This window comes from Amblyomma americanum, chromosome 4 (genome assembly GCF_052857255.1).
Source record: "Amblyomma americanum isolate KBUSLIRL-KWMA chromosome 4, ASM5285725v1, whole genome shotgun sequence".
Classification (NCBI taxonomy): Eukaryota; Metazoa; Arthropoda; class Arachnida; order Ixodida; family Ixodidae; genus Amblyomma; species Amblyomma americanum.
Window position 1 is genome coordinate 144,904,613 of NC_135500.1, and position 23,939 is coordinate 144,928,551.

The following is a 23,939-nucleotide window of genomic DNA, read 5'->3' on the forward strand; positions in this document are numbered from 1 at the left end:
CCGGTGGCACAACAGGCAAGACGATGTGGTGAAATCGCTTGCGCTTCAACGCCGTCGGCCGCCAGACGACGAATGTCCCAGCCGAAACTTTTCCCGGCAGGCTTCTCCGACGGACGCCGGGCAGCGATGGCGCGAGGGGGAAGCGGGGAAACCCGGCAGCAGAAGCCCCTCAGCGTGTGCCGCGAACGCACGTACCTTTTCCCCTTCGCTACCTGAGCGCGCCATTTTCCTCCCCCGCCGGCCGCTCTTTCTCACCGCTTCTTCCTCTCCCGCCATCGCCGTGACACCGATGCCGGTGGGAGAAGCGCTGCGACTTCTCCGTCGTGGCCAGGCTCCACCTTCATCACTCCTCGGACCGCGACGTCACCGGCTGTCTCGCCCAATGACAGTGCCGCGTTGACCGCAGCCCCGGTTCCGCCCCCGGTTCCGCGACCCCTCCTCTCCCAATCAGCCTCCTCGCCGCCGCGTCGTCGCGAACGCCGTCGCCACGCATCGCCGCCGAACACCGGCGTCGCGAGGAAAAGCCCGCCGCCGCCACCGCCATCGTCATCGCCACGAGCGCCGGCGGCGCCCCGCCGACGTTCCCGTTGCGCACCCATTCTTCCCTCCGCACATTCTCTTCTCCTCTCCGCGCTGTCCTCCTCTTCCCGCCCTCTTTGCCGCGTCTTCCCGATCGCTACCCTCGTCGATCGTTCTTCCTTTCGAGATCCCGCGCGGCCGAGCGCGGGAGTTCCTTCCTTCTCCTCCCGTCGGTCCCGTTCGCCCCCGCCGATGTCCTCCTCCCCCGCCTCCTTCCGGCCGCGAGCGGCTCTTTTCAGATCGACTCCGGTCGCGCTGTCTTCGGTCCGCCGGCGCCGTCCGACCGGCCTTGCTCGGTGCGCCTTCGACTTGCTCGCCGCCAGAGCGGACCGCGAAAGCGCCGCTACCGCCGGATCCTCGCCCTGTGCCTGTCGCAGCCTGAGCGTGGCCGCCGCGTAGAAAACAAAGGCAAAGACATTGACCAGAGCTCTTTTGAGACGCAGCCCAGCACCAAGCAGTGAAGTTTACCGATGTCGACTCTGGCTGCGGGACCGGGTCACATCGTAGTGAGCGCGCGCTACTAGTCGCCGTCGGCAGACTGGACGGCAGAGCAGAAGACGACAGCAGGCCTCGCGTCGTCCTCGATGGAAGCATCGACGCATCTAGAAGGACTCTGAGCCACCACGGTGAAGGCGGGTGGTGGCGGCGGCGGCGGGCCTAGTTTCTTCCTCCTGGCACCGGCTTTTAATTGAGCACGGAGCTGGACAATCTTAACCCCGGGGAACGCTACTGCAATACGGAAAGACAAGATAAAAAAAGAAACGGGAAGGGGCATCCCAAAGTTGAATCTCTAGGCGGGAGTTAGGAGAGTGCGAAGTTCCACATCTTTCCTGCGAAGAGTCCGGCTGCCCCCAAGAAGTAGTCGAAGATGCCTCTCGGGGTGGGAAGAGGCAACCTTTTTGATCAAGGCATGAACGGACCTGGGTAAGTGCGAATTTTTCTTTTTTCATGGTCCGATTAGCGAGCGATTGGGTGCCCATTACATATCTGCCGTGTACGCAGGCATGGTCACTGTCGAGCCGTCGAGCGTTTTTAAAGTGCGTTCCTAATACTCGAGAAATGGTACATAAGCGTTTACAGTGAGTAATGTCGGAACGCCTTGATTCTGAATGACTTCATTTTCAGGATGGAATGATGTACTAATCCCTTTTATCGTGTATACAGCTTTCATGGAAGATTGCGCCCGGGCTTTTAAAAAGCCGCTTGCTCTCTTTCATCACCCTGCAGTGGTCAGAATAATCACCATACAATATTCACTTCAGATTTACTCACGATTTTTTTTTCTAATTTACTCTACTGCGCCTTAGTGCTGAACAACAAGAAGAAAATGTTACGCAATGGTTCCTTGATAAGGAGAAACGATAAAGGAGAAGCTATTGGCGAAGAAAACTCACAGATTCCCCTGAAAGCGTCAACACGCCTTCCCGCAATGCGGGGCGGCCTTTTTAAGCGCCCCCGGGTTCGTCCGCATTAACTTTCCCCACGGCACAAAACATGGCGGCGGACGGTCCTGATTTGGACGGGTGACGGAGCACGCCGCAGTGGAGAGGGTGAGGCGCCACGCTGCGTCCCGTTGGGGTGAGGGCGGAGGCGAGGGAAGTCGGCAGTGGGTGGGGAGGGCAAGCAGGGAAAGAAGGTTAGGGGAAAGACAGAAAAGGGGTCAGCCCGAAACGGGACAGCACCAAGATGTGGGCCATTGGCGCACACCAGTCGATAGCGGCGACCCCTTGTGGCGCACGGGCTCTTTCGTCGAGCCGTGGCCATCGGCGCAGGAAACAACCAGGGCAGTCTCGTTAGTTGTATGACACTTAGCTGACGTAAAATATTTGTTTGCGAGACGTCTCTTTTGTCTGCACAGCACTAGGAAGAATTTTGTGGACAGGGGTACGTTATGGTTCAACTTGGAAAATTCGGACGATTCTGTGCCGCTGCCCAGTCGCGATTTTATGCACGGTTTCAGATGTTATATTTTGTAATCTTTGTTATTGTTGCTTTATTACATCCCATCTCAGTTACGCCATCCTGTACTCATTCATTCACCCTTGTTAAAGACCACCACTTCTGCAGAACCTGCAATGCAGATGCAAATACCGGGCGTACATGATGCGAATCTCTTTCCTTTAGGAGACATCCATGACCCCTTACTTGAACACTCCAGGATTCCTAAGATGGCTTCAGGTGTCTTAAGAAAGGAAAGGAGGTCTCTTTAAAAGCGCTTTAGCAGCCGTATACGTTCGATGGAGACCATCTTTGCTCTGCTTAAAAACAAGAAATGTTTTAGCTGCTGGCTTATCTGGTAGAAGTAATACAGGTCTTAGTGCCTGAGCACTGATCCTAAGGGCACCAACCCCGAAAAAAAACGTCCGTTGACTGTTCGCCTAGCGCGCGCTCTGCGTCCTGCGGCACTGCCTGCACTTCGTCGTCTTCTACGTGGTACTAATCAGGTGGTTCTGGCACAAGCAGAATTGTCTGTTGAGAGGCCACAGGTGGCCCAGCGCTCCGTCCCGTGGAACTTCCAGTTCGTCCTCCCTCCTCTTCTACGTTGCAGAAATTTGTGCTTTCGCGGCGATTCGGATGTGGCAAACATTCTCTGTAGTTTTTCTTGCAGTCTCATGGACACCAGCCGCGATCGCTCATGTCTCACAGGGTGGAAATCACAGAGACACCTCAATTTACTAAGAAGGCGACAAAACACGTCAAACATGACAGAGGGTTACAAAACGTGCCTGCAATTCTATATCGGCGAAAGTGGTTTTATGGAAAGCGAAATTGTTGAGAACAAAAATAAAAACCGCTATCACTATTTCTTGCTTAGGAATGTTCTTTTTTATAGGATTTATTGTGCAGTGACGTGTCATATCGAATCCGCACACGACGTTGAAAGTGGCGACACCCGACGACGGGGCGGCTCATTAAGAAAGCTTGTGCAAGAAAGGCAGATTTTTATGTATTTGTTGAATTGTATCAAAGGCAATACATGAAATTTCTCCCTCCCCCTCTCCTCTTTTAAAAAAAAATGTTCAAAGCGTTGTAAATTACGTTTTGCATGGTATTGATAAATAAGGAGCGTTATGATCTATACTTCCGATATGCCTGTATTGTCAAGAGATATTTGAGGTTATGGTAGGATTATGCATGGAAAGTTTGCACACACAGCAAGCATGGACAAGAAAGGGGACACACAAGGGTGCGGGATTATGCCTTGGCGTTTCTATTTATTTCTTTCAATGAGCGAGTAGGTCTCGATCATTAAAGTCTGTCCTGGTAGTAAGCTGCATTTTATTATTCGTGCTTGTTTCTTTGGCTAACATTGGCCCGATAATAATGGTTACATCGCAGTTATTCCGACTTATTTCTCATTGCTGTTGCAAGCTTATGAGCTAACATGTGTTGCAGCGCGAACCACAAGAAGGGACGACGACAGACAGAGTGAAAGGAGCGCTGACCAGCGCTCCTTTCACTCTGTCTGTCGTCGTCCCTTCTTGTGGTTCGCGCTGCAACACATGTTAGATATGAACCAACTAGCCCGCCAAGCAACCAAGCTTATGAGGCTTTGACATTTTTCTCGAGAATGTAATCATTTCACAAGGAATTCTGGCAGCAAGTTTTTAGCATTCTTACGAAAAGCAGTTCAAACTAACTTTCTGATCTGTTTTATGATGACATTATCAGACGTCCTTCTCTGCTATCCTCAACATGCTTGCGGGGCTCATGAAGGTCCAAAACTGTTCTGCGAATGCTTTTATCAAAGTTGTGTTCATCGAATGAGTTCCCATTAGCGCATATCGGTATTCGATGAATATGCCTCTTTGACCACTCAGTACAGAATAGAGCGAGTACTTTAAAAACAGTTAAAACCACATGGTTCTATCACCAACAGAATTTTTACCTTGCTTTAGTCAGTCTCGAAATCTACGATGTCACACTCGCTGGCTCTACGCCGCCCTAGTATCAACTGACAATATTTTCATCGTGGTGTCGTAATAGTGGTGATGGTGAATCGTAGGTGATAATGAAATAGTTCTACCTATGAGAAGGAGCACTTTGCTGATGAGGGCGCGTCATTTGCGGATTAAACAAAAAAATTGCAATCGCTTTTATGTCACCGTAGCAATGCTGAGGGATACAAGACAGACATGCGAAATTGTTTAGGAATAATTTGGTCCACCCAAAGTTTTTTTTCTGTTTCGAGTAAGCCTAGTCTGTAATGATTGTCAGTATCGTTATCAAGTCTGTATTGATCATCCTTGTAAAGAACAAACTGGTTTCCGTAAAATGGGGACAGAGGCGGGGCCCTCCACTGGTAATTACAAACATATACGCACATATGAGCTGGGTGACTGCATTTCACCACGAGCACGAACCTAAGCGGAAGCGCTGTCCATATGCAACTTCACGATGACATTTATGGAGTCTCTTTCAGCATTGAAACATTTTAGTTGTTGATGCGTTGAAGAAGCGATGAAGCGTCTCCTCCCAAGTCTAAGATTAATGGACATAAATTTGAATTGTGAGGCAGCTGTGAAATATCGTAAGGAACTGTTATGAAACTATAGAAGGTAATGGTTTATTATTCGGATGCGCAGCAAAATTTTTCTTTGCACATTTGTCCATCGCTGGCTTCAATTTGTTGATATTGCCATAGAAAACCTTAGGGAAACGTTTTTTACGATAGCAAAAACGTTAAGCGCAGAAACATGCAAGCGTTCTGACGGGAAATCTTCGGATATATTGATTGTTATAGTTGAATCTTAAAATATATAACAAAAGTAGCGTTCGTAAACACCTTCCCGAAGAAAAATGCTCTTGTACAGAGTTTCTATGCATGATACGAAAAGGGCAATGCCTAAGCGCTGCCCCTCATGAAGAACCAGGAGGCTTATGAGCAGTTGTTAACTAACAGCAGTGTAAGTTAGTAACAACTCTGTCACACATTCTATAGCCGGTGTGGCATATTTGGGCGTGCTTTTTCGTGGTGAGTCGCAATGCTAGAGAAAGATCATTTTGACAGTGGTACGAGTGTTTGCTGCATGAATCGTTGTGACTTTCTGCGTTAGTGAATTAGAGCACTTTGTATTCTTGTGGTTCTTGGCATATCTCATATTCCATGACAAATTTGGTCGAATAAAAGGTTCCGACTGCACATTCTACGGCGCGGCCTATGCAAAAAAAAAAACCTGCGTTTATAACGCTATCCAGGGCTCTTAAACTATGTTTTTGTCTTATATTCCGTATTTACGAGCTTCAGGTTTACGCCGGTCTGCAGTAATTGCAGGCGTACGGAAGGTTTGATAACATTATTTCTATGGTCTCTGCTATACAGCTCATTAGAATAACATCGTCTCAAACTTCGTAATATTCTACGTGTTTATTCATCATCGAATGATTTCACCGCCCGAATAGCATGCCTTATTTTCAGCGCACGAATTGTCATTTCACTGACATGTTTCACGGCAACAGGAGTTTTGGGCTTGCGCCCTGAGAGAAGGAGATGTTGGCAGACGCTAACAAGATTTTTGGGAGCGCGCAGTGAAATGCGCAGCTTAACTCGAATTAAGGTTGTTGTTTGATATAACCAAGTTATTCTACCAAGAGAACAAAGAATATCAAGCGGTTTTTAGGCCTTGGCGGACCACAATATTGAACGCTTTTTGGTTGTCTGCTGGCCGTCAGACATATAAAGGCAAGCATGTGTTTAAAAACGCGAAGTGCCTTTAATAGGCAAAATGAGTCATTTTTTACACCACGATGAAAACACAAACCAAAGGCACAGCATTATTTCACCTCTCTCCGTAAATTGTCATTTGAGACGCAGATAATTTTTCTCTACAAGCAATTTGTGAGGTGGGATGAGTAGTTTTTCATCGCATGACACTAATTCGACAGCAATGGTAGATATTTTGTTTCAACCGTACTGTGTTATTGAGCTACAAATATGCCAAAGAAACTTTTCAAAATGTTTGGCTCGTTTACTGTGGCAGTAACGCGCATCCTGGGCCGTGAACCTTGCTGATGTGCACTTTACAATAAGGCATGGGCGCTTGCCAACAACAAAAAATTCTATATTTGTAACAATGCCAAAAGACTATTTTACACGCTCGGAAGAATGCGGTTATCAACGCAAGGCTTACAGGAAATGGTTTCCCTCAAGCGTGCCGTCTGACACGCCGGGTCTCAGAGGAAGCCTCGAGGAATGGTGTACTATGCGGGCAGAAAAATGGTCTCGTCATGACAAAATTTGCAGGAACACAAATTTAAGGACTCTACTTTAACACACAAAGATTTAATCATATATTATTTCTAATAATTAACTTCACGCGCAGCTGCGGTGAGGCCAGAAACATAGCAAGCCGTTCTGTATCGCATTAAATTTAACCCCGGAAGGCAGCTTTGGCGCAGTGGCTATGTTCTGCAGTTGAGCACTACGCCGTGGGTTCAATTCCCGGAAGGGGCAGGCGCGTTTGAATAAAATGAAAATGCAACAACCATTCCTGTGTGGATTTCGGAGTCAGAGAAGGATGAACGGAAAGGCAGGGAGGTTAACTACGCGACGCCCAGTATGCTACCCTACACGTGGAAAGAGGAATGGAGGGAGAGATAGAAAGTGGAGAGAGGAAGGAGAGATCACTTTTCCACGCGTCCGTTGCCCATTACTTACAGGGTACACAGGGCACACACTGATAGTTCACAACCTTGCACTCAGTTCTGAGTCCTTTTCCAGGTTGTCCTCGAGTACGGCTTTCCTCGTAGCTAAAAACAAAATTTTTCGGGTTTCATTCTTTGTAAAATTTAGTAAATTTTTTCAGGGCTCATTCCCGAAGACAATTTTCGACTTTCTTTCGACCGTTATTACGTCCCGTGGAAGAATTATCTGTCTTTTTCGGTTACAGATGTTCAACCCTTGTGCGATGAAAAGTAAGGTATAGACTGCTACTATACAGAAACTTCACTAAGTTGACCGTTGTCCGCCTCTTCACTACATCTTCTCTGTGGTGCCATGTGGATAGTTCATAAGTGACTGGCTTTTGTTGCACAACAATTTCAATGATAATACGTCCATACTTTACAAATGTAGCCTTTATGATTTTTGAATTTGCTCAGCCGATTAAGAAATTCTGAAACGTTCTTCTCTCATCACAAGGTTATGAGTTTTCTTTTTTGCCTTCACTGCAGTGGTTGATCGGCGGATAAATGTAAAGTAGTGCCCGCGAAGCCCCGTTGCAGCCTGGAGATGGTGCCGCCATGTATCTGCATTCCGCACACAAATGGTCGCATTCGGATCTGTGCTGGCCTAGTCGTAGCATAAAATGTCGCTTCAGCACACGAAAATCGAGTATATGGCCAAGCATATTTCAATCACTCATTCATTTATTCTATTTGACACTGTATTCGAATTCCGGCAAAAGTATCTGAATGAGTACTACCGTCTTGACACAGCGGCGTGGCACAGATGTGCGCGCCGGATTTATTTCTTAAACGCCGTGGGCAAAGTTGGTATCGCGTCGTCCACTACTCGGCGATGGGTGTTGTTGCCGTCAACACAATTGTCCTCTTTCTAATTCTGACTCCCACCGAAACAGGTGACGAATCGAACGTCCTTGCCCCGTGTTTATTTTATGTGCGCTGTTGTGTTGCTCATTGGCCTCTTAATTCGATGGCAATGCATTCTGTAGCTCACCCTGGCGTCCTTTTTCGTTGTCGTGTGGCTCTCCTGGAGTTCAGAATGCAGACTGATGCTTCCTCGAATGAGTATAACTTCACGCTCACCCACTCACGTCCTCGAAACAGGCCACGAAAGATTCTTGTTAAATACACTCTATAAAGCCGATAAATCTGCACCCGACAGGTTAAGCTCTTCCGTCGGCTTCTTTTAACGGGATAGCGTTAAAGGTCCGGTTCCCCGAAAAGTCTGGCGTCGGCGTTGTGAGCGAATAATCACGAGCATGACTCTGACAGGTGGTGCCCAGAGAGCAACCTAGGAGGCAGGTGGGCCACCTATCTAGGTCACGTGACGTTGTGGCGTCATCACAACCTGCCCACCATATTGTGTAAAAACTGCCCACCGTGGCAGGTCGCGGTTAAATTAATGAACGGTTGCTCGGGAAGATTGACCTGGGCCGCGCAAGACGCACCGCTGGGGGCACCTGCCATCATCGCAGGGCAGCGGCGCGTCGCTTAACCGCTGCACCACTGCGCCAGGACGGGTATGAGGACTCCCACGGATCTAGGAATGTAATGTGGAGAACACCCTTCTGCATATACAGGAATTAATCAATTGCGCTATCGCATCATACGCTCAGGGCGGAGCTTAAGCTTGTCCTCAAATTTCGTTCGCTGATTTCTGAGCATCGCGTTAAGGCTGCGGTGATTTTTTTTCGGACATGGGCATGTGTGATATATTTTCCTTTTTTTTTGCTTTTGCATGGGCTGTGCCGTGTGTGGTAGTTCGGAGGCTTATAGTCTAAATGGGCGCGGAATCAAATCGCAGTAGGGGCGTGCGCATTTTGTTGCAGGAGCTATGAAAAACTATCAGCGCGCATCAAAGAACACCCGTTGTGGCCGAAATTATTTGGGACCACCCGTTTTACTAAGCATGCCTTTATTTTAAACTTCTTTTCTTTTTCAAAGACGTTTCCTTTGCACGTAATGTTCCAGCATCGATAAAGAGAGAGTACGGTAGACAAACCTACTAGAACTGGACGGCTTTGTAGCAGATCGAATCGGAATAGGCTTGACGACGTGCTTAAGGAGTAAAACTTGTTGGTTGTTTTTTTATGTTAGCGTTTAGAATATACTGGAATTTTAGGCGGAGCCACCTACTACGCTCTACTTTGAATATCTCCACTAATGACAAAATAAAACGAAAAGAACAAGAAACAAAAATAAAAATAAAGTAGAAAGAGCGAACCGGACGTCGTACTAGATACGGCGCAAAGCACAGCTTCCAAGGAAAGTCATTTTTGGTATAAGATCGTCTGTAACAGTCCTTATTTCTTTTTGTTTCTTTACACACTCTATAGAGAGTCTGAATAAATTTTTGTAAGGGCGTATGCCGTGAACCGCTCTCTGCCATTCAGGCAGGAAGTTCAACTGCTCCTAAGCAAATGACAAAAGTCACAGGTGGTTTCTCGCTACGCCTAAATTTCGTAGCTAGACAACACTTTGGTAATGACACGCATGGACCTGAAGTGATTGCCGAAGGGCGTTTTCTCGAAACATGAGGCAGCAGTTGTTTTGTGCGATACGATTCAGTTCTCGAATGATTCCCGACGACAAGTTGCGCTCAATGCCACCTACAAAGGCTTGGGGGCGAAAGCTACAACACATTAGCATTTAGACATAAAAACCAGGTTTCGTCAATTTGGGCCGCGTAATTTGTAATTTTTCCCCCAAAAAGCAGAGTGTTGTTAGTCATGTGGACTGTGCGTGAGTGCGTCTGTGTGTGTGTAGCTTATGTGGGTCATGCGTTGACGCAGATGCGACGCGGTTTCAGACTTGAGCACTGACGCTTCATACGGTTTTAAGAAGAGATAAAACGGCAAGGTTGTACTAGCTCTGGAAGTGTCCATTCGATCTATATATCTGAGCATAAGTATCATGCTTTTAATGTTTAGGTAGGTGGGGTTTAACGTCATATAGCAACATGGGCTTTGAGAGACTCATGGTTGTATAGCCACCCTGTGCAACTAAGGTACACAGTCGAGAACAGAAGAATAATATCGTGATTGCAAAATACGTAGTTCGATAGATTTGGCGTAGCCTTACCGCTTCATCAGTGAGGCTTTTTTATCTTCCGTAACATGCAGAGTGCGGCCAAAATTCTAATAGAGTACCTCGTGCGCAGCACTGAATTAGGCACAAGTGCGTCGCTGTCTAAACTGGTTCGATAAATTACGATGCAGCACAGCTATTGAATATTTATTCATTAGACCAACCCAACAAAATCTGCAGCGATTCGCGCCCTTTTCATTCGTCCTCGAAGCATTTCCTAATCGGTAAGCTTCGTTCGAGACTTTATTGCCAATCAGCCACGTGACTGTCTTTCGTCAAGTTAGTTACCGAGCTTCAGGACGTGCGGAGAGTTTCATGTTCAGCCGGCTCAATAAGTCGAGAACGCACATCATGGCGAAGTACGTCACCTGCCGCACTTAAAGCAGAAGCGAAACGAACTATCGGAAAGCGCCATCTAGTGTGCGCGATGTCGCTGCCAAATCATAGAGACCGTAAATCTCTTTATCGCGTGTCTGGGGGACAAAAGTTCTGCTCCACCAATGTGAGCCGGATGACAGTCGCGCAAAATTGATTGGCGCTGTTGATGGGGAAATATCATGCGTGTCGTGACTGTCTGTCCCACCGTGCGTTCTCCAAAAATTCCGCCCTTAAAGCAAAAGAAGAAAAGAAACACTCGGCCGTTCGTGTCACACGTCCGCCTGTGACCAGACCGTCCGATAGAGAAGGTGTTAGTTCATCTTAGTAACGTGATCCTGACAGAGGACGGCTACATTTCGAAATATAGCTAGCGCTGCATAGAAGAGCGCGACAGACTTTTCATCACTGACGAAGCAAACAGCGATTGTTAACCCTGATGCAGGTTCTTATCGGACTTGAGATTGATCGCCGGAGGTTGATCTTCGATTTAAAGTATATCTGCCGCATTCCAGGACTAACCTGTTAAACTCTCTTCTCTACTTTCAGCCATTAAACTTTGGAAACAGCTCCCAAGAGTCGCTGCGTCTATTAGTAATTCTGATGCATTTTGTGCTTGCTACATCCTGTGTATGGGCCTGCCGTTTTATATCGTGTGTTCTGTGTGAGTGCACTGTGGTGTCCCCCCCCCCCCCCCCCCCACCCTAATGTTGTACCCTTCAGAAGGTCTTTAAAAATATTGTAAATAAATTAATAAATAAATAAATTGGCTTCTGACTTCCGTATTGTCTCGACAGCCCATAAAGATAAGTGAAAAAGCGTATATGCGAAGAGATTTTTTGAGCAACGAAAATCGCACGGCCTTCAGCTTTTATGTCGGACCGCGCCAGAATGCAAGAGCCGTGATTTATGCGAAGAACAGTTCGTATCTTGAAAAGGAACAGTATAGCCCGCCACTTTGGCGCCATTCTATGGTTTGACGGGAAACAGGAATGCGTAATAACTACAGTTGATTTCGTGGAAAAAATAGAATAACCCGCTGCGTCGGAGCAAGTTTATACACAAATACGGCGCTTGGCAAGCGTTAGAAACACACTTTTTTTCTTGGAATAGAACAGAAGAGCGGCTCTCCTTGTCAGTACCATTCCACACACTTGAAGACAGGAACCGTGTTTCATAGAAGCAGGCTTGCACGAGCTTTTCTAGCGACAATATTTCCCTCTCCTCTTTTTTCCTCCCCTCTGACGCGCGCAGGCTTGCGCGTAGTCTTGTATGGAGAGCAGGAATGGGTGTGGGCACTTCCCTAGTATACGTTCCCGGAATCCTCGATCTGGGCTAGGGAAGCGGGCAACACGGTGCCTCTGCCACGGGGTTGTGAGTGCGCTAGCGAGCGTGGGTATCATCTATTAGCGAGCAGCGCACGCCGCGGGCACAAAGAAGCGAGGCTGGGGCGACGAATGAGATCGCAAATTGAACTCGACACACGCGACCCTCGCGTCGTGGGGTGGAAGCGGTGGCGGCTGCGTTCGGCGGCAGTATAGGGAGGAGGGGGATCGAACCCGAAGAGGGAAATAGGGAATAGCTGCGTTCACGGAGTGCTGAGGAAAAGCGCGTACCACTGCTTGGTACCGCTTTGTGCGCTGCTTCTCCATGTATATTCCCGAGAAACATCTCTCTCTCTTTCTCACTCAACGTATCTTAATCTTTCTGATTCTCTCCCCACCTGTCCACCGTACGTGCACGTGGACTTTGTAGGGCTCAGCGATCGCTTCCATTACGTCTTTCCTGGCGACCATACCCCGTGATTAGGCCACGATTGGTCCCTTTGTATGCACGCTGAACCCTCCCCTATGTTTCCCTTTTCCCCATCTGTAAGCGCTCTCCCGTATGCATATAAAGCGCAGTCTTGTTTCCTTTAATTCTCCTTAGCCGTGCGTCGTATTTGCTGGCGAGAGTCCACGCCGAGCAAAGACGCTGCCTCGCATGCACGTTTTTTTTTTCTTTTCGCCTGCTTCGCTTGCCTCCCGCGCGTAACGCAATATCCTAACCCCCGTTTCTGTTTTTAGTATCTTGGGTGCTCAAGAACAAAACGTGGAAAGCGAATGAAGGTCGCAGTGGGTGAACAGGGGAAACAGCCGAGGAAACCAGGAAGGGAAAACAGAAGCAGACGATTGAGTCTGTTTCGTCGAAATTAAAAAAACCGGAGCACGCGCTACCTGAGCGTCGCGTGACGTGCGACACTAGAAGGGGGAGCATTGCGGAGAAAGAAGCCTACGCGCCGTCTTGCAGGCCAGACGGCGGAGTGTCACGCAGGCCCTGGTTGCCGTGAATACACTGGGCAGCAGAAAAATAGGAATAAAAAGAGCGCACGTCTGGAGCGAGACGCGGCGAATGCCTCATGGTGAGGGGGGCTGGACTGCTCAGTCAATGCGAACGAAGTTGCCTTCGGCCTGCAACCACGCTGTTTAGCGGAGAGCTTCAGTTCTGGGTTACGAGTCCTAACCGTACACGTATATAGAGGATCGATTGCAAGAAAACGGCTGGACAAGACCGAGCAGATGTCCTAATGGTTTCTAGGGCTGCATCTTTTCTTGCTATTTTTTTTGAGCTAGCATAACTTGTAGAGTTAAACGAGATGTCTTTTAGGGCGCAGAGCAAGACCGAAGGACACTTCTTTCCATCGAAACATCACTGAATATACAAGACGGGACTGTTTCCTTGGGCATAAGGTAATGCATACTTGTGCTGCGGGGGATAGTTTTCAAAACTACGTTTCTTATCAGCACGTACATGCACAGTGGGCGAGAAAAGCAGTTATAAGACACAAGCAGAACTTTATCGGACCTGGTTGCTGTGTATCGATACCAACGGCAGCTTACCGCTCCGCGACATTGTACGCTGCACGCGATCATTCAATATTTCGCTTGAGCTCGCTGAGAGATGAGGTCCTTACTCGTTTCAGAGGTCTACAGACATGGCTGTTAATAGGGAGTAGGCATGTGACGCGTAAAATAAAGAATTATTGCGAGGAGCAGACCGGAAGAACTTTCTGGTGAATGACAACAAGTGAAGCGCAGCGAGACACGAACCAACAGCTGCTGTCCATTTGACCTCCTGACCAGTTTCTACGGGCGCTCACTGGCCTGTGTGTCGGCTTCTTTGCAAGCCACAAGCGTCGTGCGTTGCAAGCAACCCACGGCCGCGCCCCACTGCCTTTCTCGACGATGCAATCCACGCGATTGGTAAACAAAGAAGAGTGGAAAACCGCACTCGCGTCTCGTTTCTCATTAAGCTCTTCGAGCAGAGTGGTTCAGGATCGCTTCTCGCTGTATGCTGCCTCAACGCGTTTATAGTCTCTTCGTTTCTTTTGCTTTCTTTTCTCTCTCTCTTTCTTTCTACGCAACACTTTTTCGAGCGCTCTACTGTTCCTATGTTTCGTCGTCGTTTCAACTTCCTTTTCTTTCTCGTGCTTTGTCTTACATTTCGTCCGCTCTTTCTTTTCTTCCTTCGTTGTTTCTTTCTTTCTTTCTTTCTTTCTTTCTTTCTTTCTTTCTTTCTTTCTTTCTTTCTTTCTTTCTCTTTCTTTCTTAATTTCTTCCTTCCTTTCTTTCTTTCTTTCTTACTTTCTTTCTTTCCTTCTTTCTTTCTTTCTTTCCTTCTTTTTTTCTTTCTTACTTTCTGTCTTCCTTCCTTCCTTCCTTCCTTCCTTCCTTCCTTCCTTCCTTCCTTCCTTCCTTCCTTCCTTCCTTCCTTCCTTCCTTCCTTCCTTTCTTTCTTTCTTTCTTTCTTTCTCTTTCTTTCTTTCTTTCTCTTTCTTTCTTAATTTCTTCCTTCCTTTCTTTCTTACTTTCTTTCCTTCTTCCTTTCTTTCTTCCTTTCTTTCTTCCTTTCTTTCTTCCTTTCTTTCTTTCTTTCTTTCTCTCTTTCTTTCTTTCTTTCTCTTTCTTTCTTAATTTCTTCCTTCCTTTCTTTCTTTCTTTCTTTCATTCTTTCTTTCTTTCTTTCTTTCTTTCTTACTTTCTTTCCTTCTTCCTTTCTTTCTTTCCTTCTTTCTTTCTTTCTTTCTTACTTTCTGTCTTACTTTCTTTCTTCCTTCCTTCCTTTCTTTCCTTCCTTCCTTCTTTCTTTCTAACTTTCTGTCTTACTTTCTTTCTTCCTTTCTTACTTTCTTCCTTAATTTCTTCCTTTCTTTCTTTCTTTCTTTCTTTCTTCCCCTCTCTCTCTCTTTATTTCCTTCTTTCTTTCATTCTCGAATCGTATTTGGGCGCATTTCCCCCCAGGAGCGCTGCTCGCGCAATGCCCTCCATCTGGCCGGGATGAAAATGATTCGCGCGCTTCTCAGTGGCGCCTTCGTATCATTTTTCTTTGCTTAGTTAATTTCCAATCTTTCCACTCTGCTCGGTGGAGGGGCAGATTGTTTACCTGGTGTGGCCCAGACAGTTTTGCTTTTGCGCCACTTCTGCTTTCCGCCGGAGGCCTGGAAGGAAAGAAGAAAAAAAAAGAAGAGAAAAAATGAAGAACGGTGTACCACTCTATTCTGGTGGTTGCGGGTAGATTGCAACCGGGGCAGGCGGGTGGAGGGGGTGTTGCGTAGCGTGGCGTGCAGCAAGCCACCGAGGAAATCAAATATTCAGCTTCGCTCTAGCGGAGACCAACTTCATTAATGGTGAAGACACCCTCCCTTCCCCTTTCCCTCTCACCCTCGTTGCCCCGAGAAACAAACAGCGGTTGCCTGGAGGCGCCGCAGGCCCATTCGGTCGTCCTCGGCTCTTCGGGCTGTGTGTCCCGGATTTGTCACGGGGCGATCTCGAGCAAGCCTGCTTCTCCTCGTGAGAAGAAACGATTACTCGCGCGAGGAGAAAAACAATCAGCATCCTTGTTTTATTTTATTAACGAACTTGAAAATAACGCCCGGGAGAAGAAGGGGGAGGCAGAAATCGAAAGAAAACACATTGATGGCGCAAATTACGAGAAAGGCCTGCACAGAAAAACGACGCAGATCACTCCTCCAAGTGAAAGCCCACGCACGCAGACATACACATTTAAAAAAAAATGTTGGGTATCCAATTCATCTTGAGGTATTCGATCACCGGCGATTAAATTTTCTTTATGTCGGCTTTGTTTTTAGCCGTAATAAACCGGTAACACCGTCAAATTTGCTAAGGGTTAGACGAATGGAAAAAAAAAGTAGTGCCATACAAAACTACAGGATGCAATCGAAAACATGCGTCTAATGATTGGCTGAGTGAAAATCAGAGGGGGGGTGTTGCTCTAGCAACAATTACCTGGAATTTTTTTCCTCTAAAACGTCCTCGCCATATTATGCCTTTGATGCAGAAATAACACGGTAACGCTCGAAGCATGCACAGAAATTGACAGAGTGTGCGGTTTTTGATAGCTGGTGTTTTTCTCGTTGATCCCACAAGGATAATGAGTAGGCACGAGTGGTCAACGACAATTCATGAGAGGCTTTAAAAACCATGTGTCATATTTATTTATTTGCTTATTGATTCAGATTATCCCAGAAACCATCCTTACGAGGGCATTTCCAAAATTACTCGCGTAATAAGCGCACATTTCTCCCGAAAACATCTGCAAAATTTCGGAGGGTGCGTTCATTACGCCAAGTAAAGCATTCACAAAAAATTCGAAGCAGTAAAAAAAGACCACAAAGAGTAGTCGAGTGGGATAAACGCCTCATGTGATGCGGCTCACTTTCGAAATAATTAACGACGTACCCCTCAGCAAGGTTTCCGTGTTCGAGAGCATAGGCAACGACCACTATCTCAAAGCCGCTCTACAATTTGCTAGTGGGCCATAGTACTTTTCCATGATAGAGAGCACTAGAGTTTACTGTAGCAGAACTCATTCACAGCATTCAGTGCGGAGCCCAACTAAAAAATTTGTATAATCCTTAGTATGAAACATTGCGTGAAGGTGTGGACTTTCTTGCTTCTGGGATTTCTGGCGGAGCATCCTTAGTGGCTCTTTGTCCTGTAGCGTGTGGTATAGTAACCTTAACGCTCGACAAATGGCGCTTTTTAGTATTGCGCCGCTGTATCGACTTTCAGAAAAGGGCGCCTGCTAGCACAGAGCAGCACGTGCACTAGACTGTGCACCAAAAGAATGAGGTTCACCCATAACACTAATGAAAAATAAAGCTGTTTCTTTAGCTACAATATAGAGGGGTGCGTTCATTACGGGAGTGCATTCATTACGCGAGCAAATACGGCAGAGAAAGAGAGGGGAGGAGGGAGGTGAGCATTGATGATAGCGTCGGTAAATACAGTATAAATGCCGTGTAAACTCAGAAAAATTATGATTATGAACATATCACCATGAAAAATATGAAAAATATTATAGGCACAAATGCATACCTATTGGTGCGCGGCTGTCTCTACATTAATGCCCCAGGGTTTTAAAAAATAAATTTTGCCTAAATTCTCCGAAGTCAGCATTCTAGTTCCGTTGCTTGAAAGCATAAACAGCGCACAGTTACGCTGGTATTGATAAGAAGGGATCAGCTCAGTGAGTTTATAGTGACTTTTTTGCTTCAGTGGATGATGACGTATGGATAGCAGGAGTAGTCCAGTCAAGAAACGTACATGACTTTGTACCAAGCCTACGGGCACTCAAGGAAAGGAAACATTACTAGAAGACAATTTGAACGTTCTTGAGGAAAAAAATATACTGTACAAAAAATGCCTGCAAATGAAATCTCTCGGTGGGTCCTTCTAAACACAGTAAAGCTGAGCTCGAAATTCATCGTGGTAACGGTCAAGGCCTTCTGCGCCGTGTTTGCCCTGCTGTCTTGGCGGCTCCCAGGGCAGAACTAAGACACAAGACAGCGCGAAGCCGTGCCCAGGCAGACAGGACCACAAAGAAAAAAAAAGAAACAGGCACCAAGATCCTGTGTACTTTCCGCAGACAAACGTACAAAAAGAAAAATCATATGAGTTCTCTCACCTCCGCCCCCAGGCCGCTCTCGAGCAAAAAACGAGACGGCAAGGTGCAAAAAATAAATATGAAGCAACAACTCAAGAAAGGAAAGAAAAGAAAAGATGAAAGAGGAAAGGAGAGTGATAGAAAGGAAAAAGAAATCCACTGGAGTCATCTCATCTCATCTCATCTCGTCTCCCGTGTTTGAGATGAGGCAGGGCTCTCTGGCGAGATTGAGGCGAGGTTTCGCTAATTGCACAGTCTCTCTCGCCGCTCACTGACTCAGCTGGATGACGTCGACCAGCGCGAAATGGCTCGCGCTGACACCTTCGTCGCTGCGGGTGCAGTGCATCGTTTTATCAGCGCCGTCCTCTCGGGCGTCGAGTACAGCGCGCCGTAACGTTGTGGGCGACGACGTGCCTAGAACGGCTGATCGCTGCTTGGAGCCGCAGCGCGAGCTGTGCTGTTTTTTTTTTTCTTTCTTAATAACGCGATTTACGGCAATGGTGAAGTCTCGATGTTTGGAAACGGCGGGAAAACATTACGCGCAGCTTTTTCGGGCTTTTTTACTACGTTTATCTTGCTCTTTTCCTCCAATTTTTGTTTCCAACAGCAGCCCCATACTAAGGTGTTGGAAGCGATGGAAAAAAAGATGAAGAGCACCTTAAAAAGTTTTAGGGAGTTCACCGTAATCGCACTTTGCTGGGGTTAACAGATCACAGCAAAGTGAAGTGAAACAAGAGATTTTAAACATACAAATAAATAAATAAGCAAGAGAAACAAATGAGATAATTAATCACGTGTCGCGCTACACTCCAAAATTATAGATAATGAACAAATAGGTACACAAAAAGTGGAGTAGACGTGTGAAAGCAGGCGTTCATACTTCATTTGGAGGGGACTTTTGATCTCCCCGATACCTTATGACGAGGTATCTTTAGTAGGTCAGTGCCCATATATGCAGAAATTGGTCACTCTCTACTTAACATTCATAGGTGGCGCCGAGTACTCATACCACGACCAACGCTGTATCGCAGCGGTTAAGCGATGCGCCACTGCACTGGCAGCTGCTTGTTTCTGTCACAGCCACCGATAGTGATTGTGCGACCCGTGTTGCTCTTCCCAAGAAACCTGTCGCGACCAATCATAACTTAACTGCCACCTGCCATGGAAGGTTGTGATTGCGCCATAAGGTTTCGTGACCTAGGTGGCGCGACTTCCTCCTCCCATTGGCTACAGCTGGCGCGGCGCTCTCAAGAACTTACCCGAGCTTCCTCCTATTGGTTGAAGCTTGTGCGCCGCTGCTTCGATCTAACCCGCTCCGAACTAATCCGAGCTCACCCGAGCCCCGAATAGCTCGGGTAATCCCGGGTTAGATCGGAGAACAAGACAAGATTACAAAATTCTTGCTCAGGGTTGGTACGTCTGGAGTAATGTTTTCGCACGAAAAGTTATACTCTATACAAGAGCAGAAAACATGTCTGGCAGTCATTTTAAATGCGGGCGCTGTAATTCTGCAATTAAATAAAACGTATAGAGATAAACAGTACATATACGGGGTGCGACAAATATGGCGGCTAACTATCAGGGTTACTTTAGGTGTGGTAACAAAGTATGTCTGTCTTGCCAGCTTTTCGCTTGTAATGCCCGCGCCTTTCATGGATGAGTTAACCGCGACGCAGCAACAAAGCTGCATAAGACCACAAATGCATGTCAGTATAGTTGCGCGAGTTTGTCACGCTTAAGAAGTAATGCGATTTATGCATATATACATCGTTTTATCCTTCACTTTCCTTTCTTGTTCAGGAAAGTCGTCATCGGCGTCATCTTCTCTCAGAAAAGCTCCCACATTCCAAAAGTAGATCAACTAAATAACGAAGCGGCAAATGCCCCTCAAAGGACGGCCTGCAGCCAATGTCGACCAGTTGCCATTATGCCACGGTTAATCTCGTTAATTCGTGATTAATCTCCTTACACCTTCCAGCCTCCTGTGATGTGACGGCAGCAGACGTGCATTCGGGTTAACCATTATGTCATGACAATAGGCCGAGGCCATTGGCTAGAAAGCCTCCTTTAAGGAGAATCTCTCGCTTCATTTTTTATTTGTTTTCTAAGCTTAGTGCGTTAATTCTGGAGCAACATCTCTGGCTGTACTAATCATTTACAGTATGGATATAATTAAGTAGACAGTAGGGATACAAAAAATGAGGTAAAAGTGCAGAACTACGCAAAGGAAGACGAATGAAAACGATTAGGATGCCGCAGATGCACTGTGTGATTTTATCAGGTAAAAAGAGCATACAAAACGGTTGATGCGAGCCACTGGGCTTGCTAAGCTGGATCCTGGCAAAACAATGTACAAAGAGCCTCTTATTTTTATGGTTGGATGTCGCTGCAACTTTTGTTTCGTTTCCTGTTCAGCAAACTTTCTAAGCTGTAGATGGCACCGGCAGTGTAGTATGCCGCCACGTTGGCCTGCTGGGAAAAGAGAATCCTAACGAGTTTGGTTACGGAGTGGTCTCTGGTTAATAATGCGCCTTCTTTTGTCACGTGATTCAAGTGGTTTTGGTACGTTTGGGTCCTTCAAGCGTTGCTATATAACTGCCTCCTTTTCGCCTATAAGAAGGGTGTACCTTATAGTAGTTTTTTTTTTTTTTGAAATCCAGCATCCTTCCGATTGCAAGTGTCGTAATGTTTGGCCAATGTGCTCCTTTTTGAAAGAAAAAAACACTACAGGTTAGACAAAAACTACTGAACGATGAAAGACCGAAGAAAGAAGCCCTGCCGAGTACATTGATGGCTCATTGAAAAAAGAGAGACAGACAGGAAAGAAGAGGAAGATACTTCTGTGCCATATGAAAGTAATGAATTGGCTTTGCGTCACAGAACGCGTGGCTCGGTAAATGCTAAACGTTTATCCAAGATCCCCCCCCCCCCCCTCCGCAAACTGTGCTGGTTTGCGAGCTTTGAATTATGATGCTAATTGCTTTTTATTATTTTCAGAGCCTATAACGATGCCTGAAATCGTTTTGTGTAGTTGAGATGATCTGTCTTTTTAGTTTCCCGAAAAATCAGCGTGACTTGAGTTAACGAATACGAGGACACAACAAAAAGGAAGGAGACGTATCAAGACCGGATCTGTTTGCCGAATTTCGAAGAACAGTGCTTTCTGAATGGTTATCTTTATCGAAAAAACAAGCTAAGAAAAGAAAAGAGCCAGCTTTACCATCTAACAGCTCTTGCTTTGTGCAAGCGCAAGGAGCCTTACAGAGAAGAATTAGATAGCTGAAATTCAAACAAAAAATAGAAAAGTGACGATTGTATAGAAAACGCTAGCGCAGTACAGCAAAAGAGATAAATTTTCGAAATGGCGATTAGAAGTCTTCTAGACAATCATAGAACTTATACTAAAATTAGCCTGAAGCCGGATTTATTGCATTTTTTCGCACTCGTACGGTAAATAAGCAAAACAAAAGGTGAAGCTTCGAGTCGCACATTATTCAGAGAGCCAAGTGAACTGGAGTTGTGCCGAGTCGGAGTTTAATTAGTTTTGATTTGCCGAATTCATCGTCGCTGCTGTTTGCGTTCTCAGGGTCGAATGAACGCGTAGATTGAGTTTACAGACTCCGAATAACGGAAGCGGAGGAAGAAAAGAAATATGCGGTGGCCGGAAAAAGCTGAGAAGTTGACAATGCCAGAATGCTTGACTTTTGACATGCTGGATTGCTAGAAGGAAAGATTGAATTCCCGTTTATCTCCCAGCCTGTCATTCCTATTTTCTCCTGGTTTTCTCTCTCTCTCTCTCTATTTTGCGTAATGCACATATTTAGGCAAATGTGATAACGTCCAAGGTCTTTTGAGCTGTTCAATAACAACATGATTCATCAGCTTTAAAAATTTCTTTGAGAACTAAGTTTTTCTTCCGACGAATAAAAAGTGTACAGTATTCTTTCAAAGTACTGTACATTTTTTGCGCAATTCTTTCCAGAGTTGAGCTGAAAGTTAGCAAGCTCGCGTGGGGGCTTGCGTCGACGAAATTAAGAAGGAAACAGTGCAAAGACTGGAAGCATGCACAGACGAGTGTACTGCGGTAAAGCATACACAAGAAAAAACAATTGTGCCATCACGCAAGCGAAAGCGAATCAAACCATAAATAAAACAGCTATTAGTACATGGTCAGGTAGCAGGGACGGATGTGTGGGTCGCCCTTGGCGGGGGCGGGTGAGAGGGGTGAAAACATTCCAACCAAGTATTTCTTAGACGTTCTTGGTCTAAAAAATGTGGTTCAGCAGTGCCTTTTTGCAGTCCTTAAAATCTAAAAAAAAAAACGTTTTTAGTTCCCGCTTCTGCTACCTCATGTTGCATGACGACTATCTTTCAATATTTACGCGGCAATTTCGAATTCTTGATGCACCAAGTTTATTTTCAGTGGCCGTGAAATGTCGTCGGTGTGAGTGTAAGGAACACAATATAAGCAAGGCTTCGCAAAGCTTAGGACAAGCTGGGCATCATTGGAAACATATTGGCTCAGCAACTCACAGCACTTTATGGTTTTCTCACAATCGCAAGCGAAGATATCTCTATTGGGTTATGTGGTGTTTGCTACTGGCGCCGGACAGATTGTGCTTGTTGTTAATGTTCAGGAAAGCTGGCCTTGGCAAACGAGAAAACACGCGTCTTACATTCTATTAAGCTCGCGCGACGAATTCAGACGCTGAACTGGCTGTAGCGGCATCTTGCGTTACTCACTAAGGCGTTGAAACAAGCGGCCATCGAACCTGCACAGTCTGAAAGAACTGCTCCCACGCTAAGGCCACCCCTACTCTACGTGGCTAAAGGAGGAAAGTCTCCTTTCTCTGAAGCTCACCTATCTCGCTGCAGGCTTCATTTAGTGACACTCGCAGCCGTCAGGGGTCAACAGCTCGATATTGCAACGCCGATCTGGTCGGCTCATGAACGTCTGTCTACCGCCTCCGGACCTTGTCGCTGCCTGAAGTGGCCACGTCTCGAAGAAGGCGTCGAACAAAACAACAGCAAGGATATGAAAGAGACGGCAGTGGCGGGAACCCGTGCGCGCCAAATTTAATTCGGCGCTGCGGCAAGCGAAGTACGCGTCAAGAGACGGGAAGAGAGGATAAAGCGCGACTCCCTAGCTTGAGTCTCGCGGTTATTGCGTTCGATGTCAAAGCCGCCGCCGACGCAGCCCTACTCTCTTCGCGGCGTAGCAAAGCGTTAACACTTGGCTGCGTAGGAGAGCGCTGGGCTGAAGAATGGCATGAACAGAGGTCAGGCTTTGTTAAGCTTGCGACGCGATTTTTTTTCAAGCTGCTCCTCAAATGGAAACAAGACTTCCAGGAATGCTTTTGTACCGTTCCAAATGATTCGCTTTCGCTTCATTCGAAAGATGTACGTGCTTGTTGACACACAGTGTGATGCGGGGATGTCTAGAATGCCGCCTTTAGAAAGGCACGTAGCGCCAAGAAATCGGTCGCACCAGACGCTGTTGTTTATACATGCTGATCGGGTTGGCGAGAAGATTGTACAGGACAAACAAAAAAAAAGGAAGTTGAGTTCTCATGGTGACCTTTTACGCGTTTTTGCCCGTTGTTCTAAAGCTTTAAAACGGCTCGTAGAAACCTACGTGGAGCACTAGACTTCAAAAATTATCTCCATTTTCATTTGTACCTTATTAAACTACCTAGAATTGATTGCTCTAAGCAAAAAAATTCACAAGGTTATGAAAATAGTTTGAAAATTTAACCTGCCACAATTAACTCAATGAGTTATTTTGTGTTTCTTTCTTCTTACCGTGGAACAGTTTTCGTTACTTGTCTGTCATTAATATTTAATGTTCTAATCACGACCCCCACCCTCCCATTCTACAGTGAACTATTTGCTGGTCTTAATATTGGCAACGTAAAAATAATAGCAGTAATGACGCTTATATGAGCTGCGCTATGACGTAAAGCAGTCTACTTTTTAACACCTCAACAGTGCCCTATGCATCCGCCTTGTTGTTACCAACGATACACGTTCCGAAAATTACGACTGAATAAAATAATCATCACAAAATTCGACCAACTGCAGGCAGTAGCTTGTACTGATTACAGGCGATACAGCAAGCCCAGTGCATCGGTCTCTTTCATTCACCGAACTCTACCTTGACTGTTATTCATTACCCTCAAAAGCAGCACGAATACACTAGAAGAAAGCAGGAAAGGGGGAGGGAAGGGGCGCTTCACCGGTTGACAGGCGCCAAATAGGAGCCTGCCAAA

The 23,939-nt window shown here is 46.4% G+C and overlaps 1 protein-coding gene across 1 annotated transcript in view; it reads left to right on the forward strand.

Moving 5' to 3' along the window:
• Positions 1 to 489: 489 nt before the first annotated feature.
• The window catches only part of LOC144128483 (vesicular glutamate transporter 1-like), a 201,247-nt gene continuing 177,797 nt past the window's right edge, over positions 490 to 23,939 (forward strand). The window contains exon 1 of the mRNA XM_077661911.1: positions 490 to 1,503. Within this exon, the coding sequence (XP_077518037.1) occupies positions 1,448 to 1,503 (56 nt within the window). The 5' untranslated portion in view covers positions 490 to 1,447. The remainder of the gene's footprint in view (positions 1,504 to 23,939) is intronic.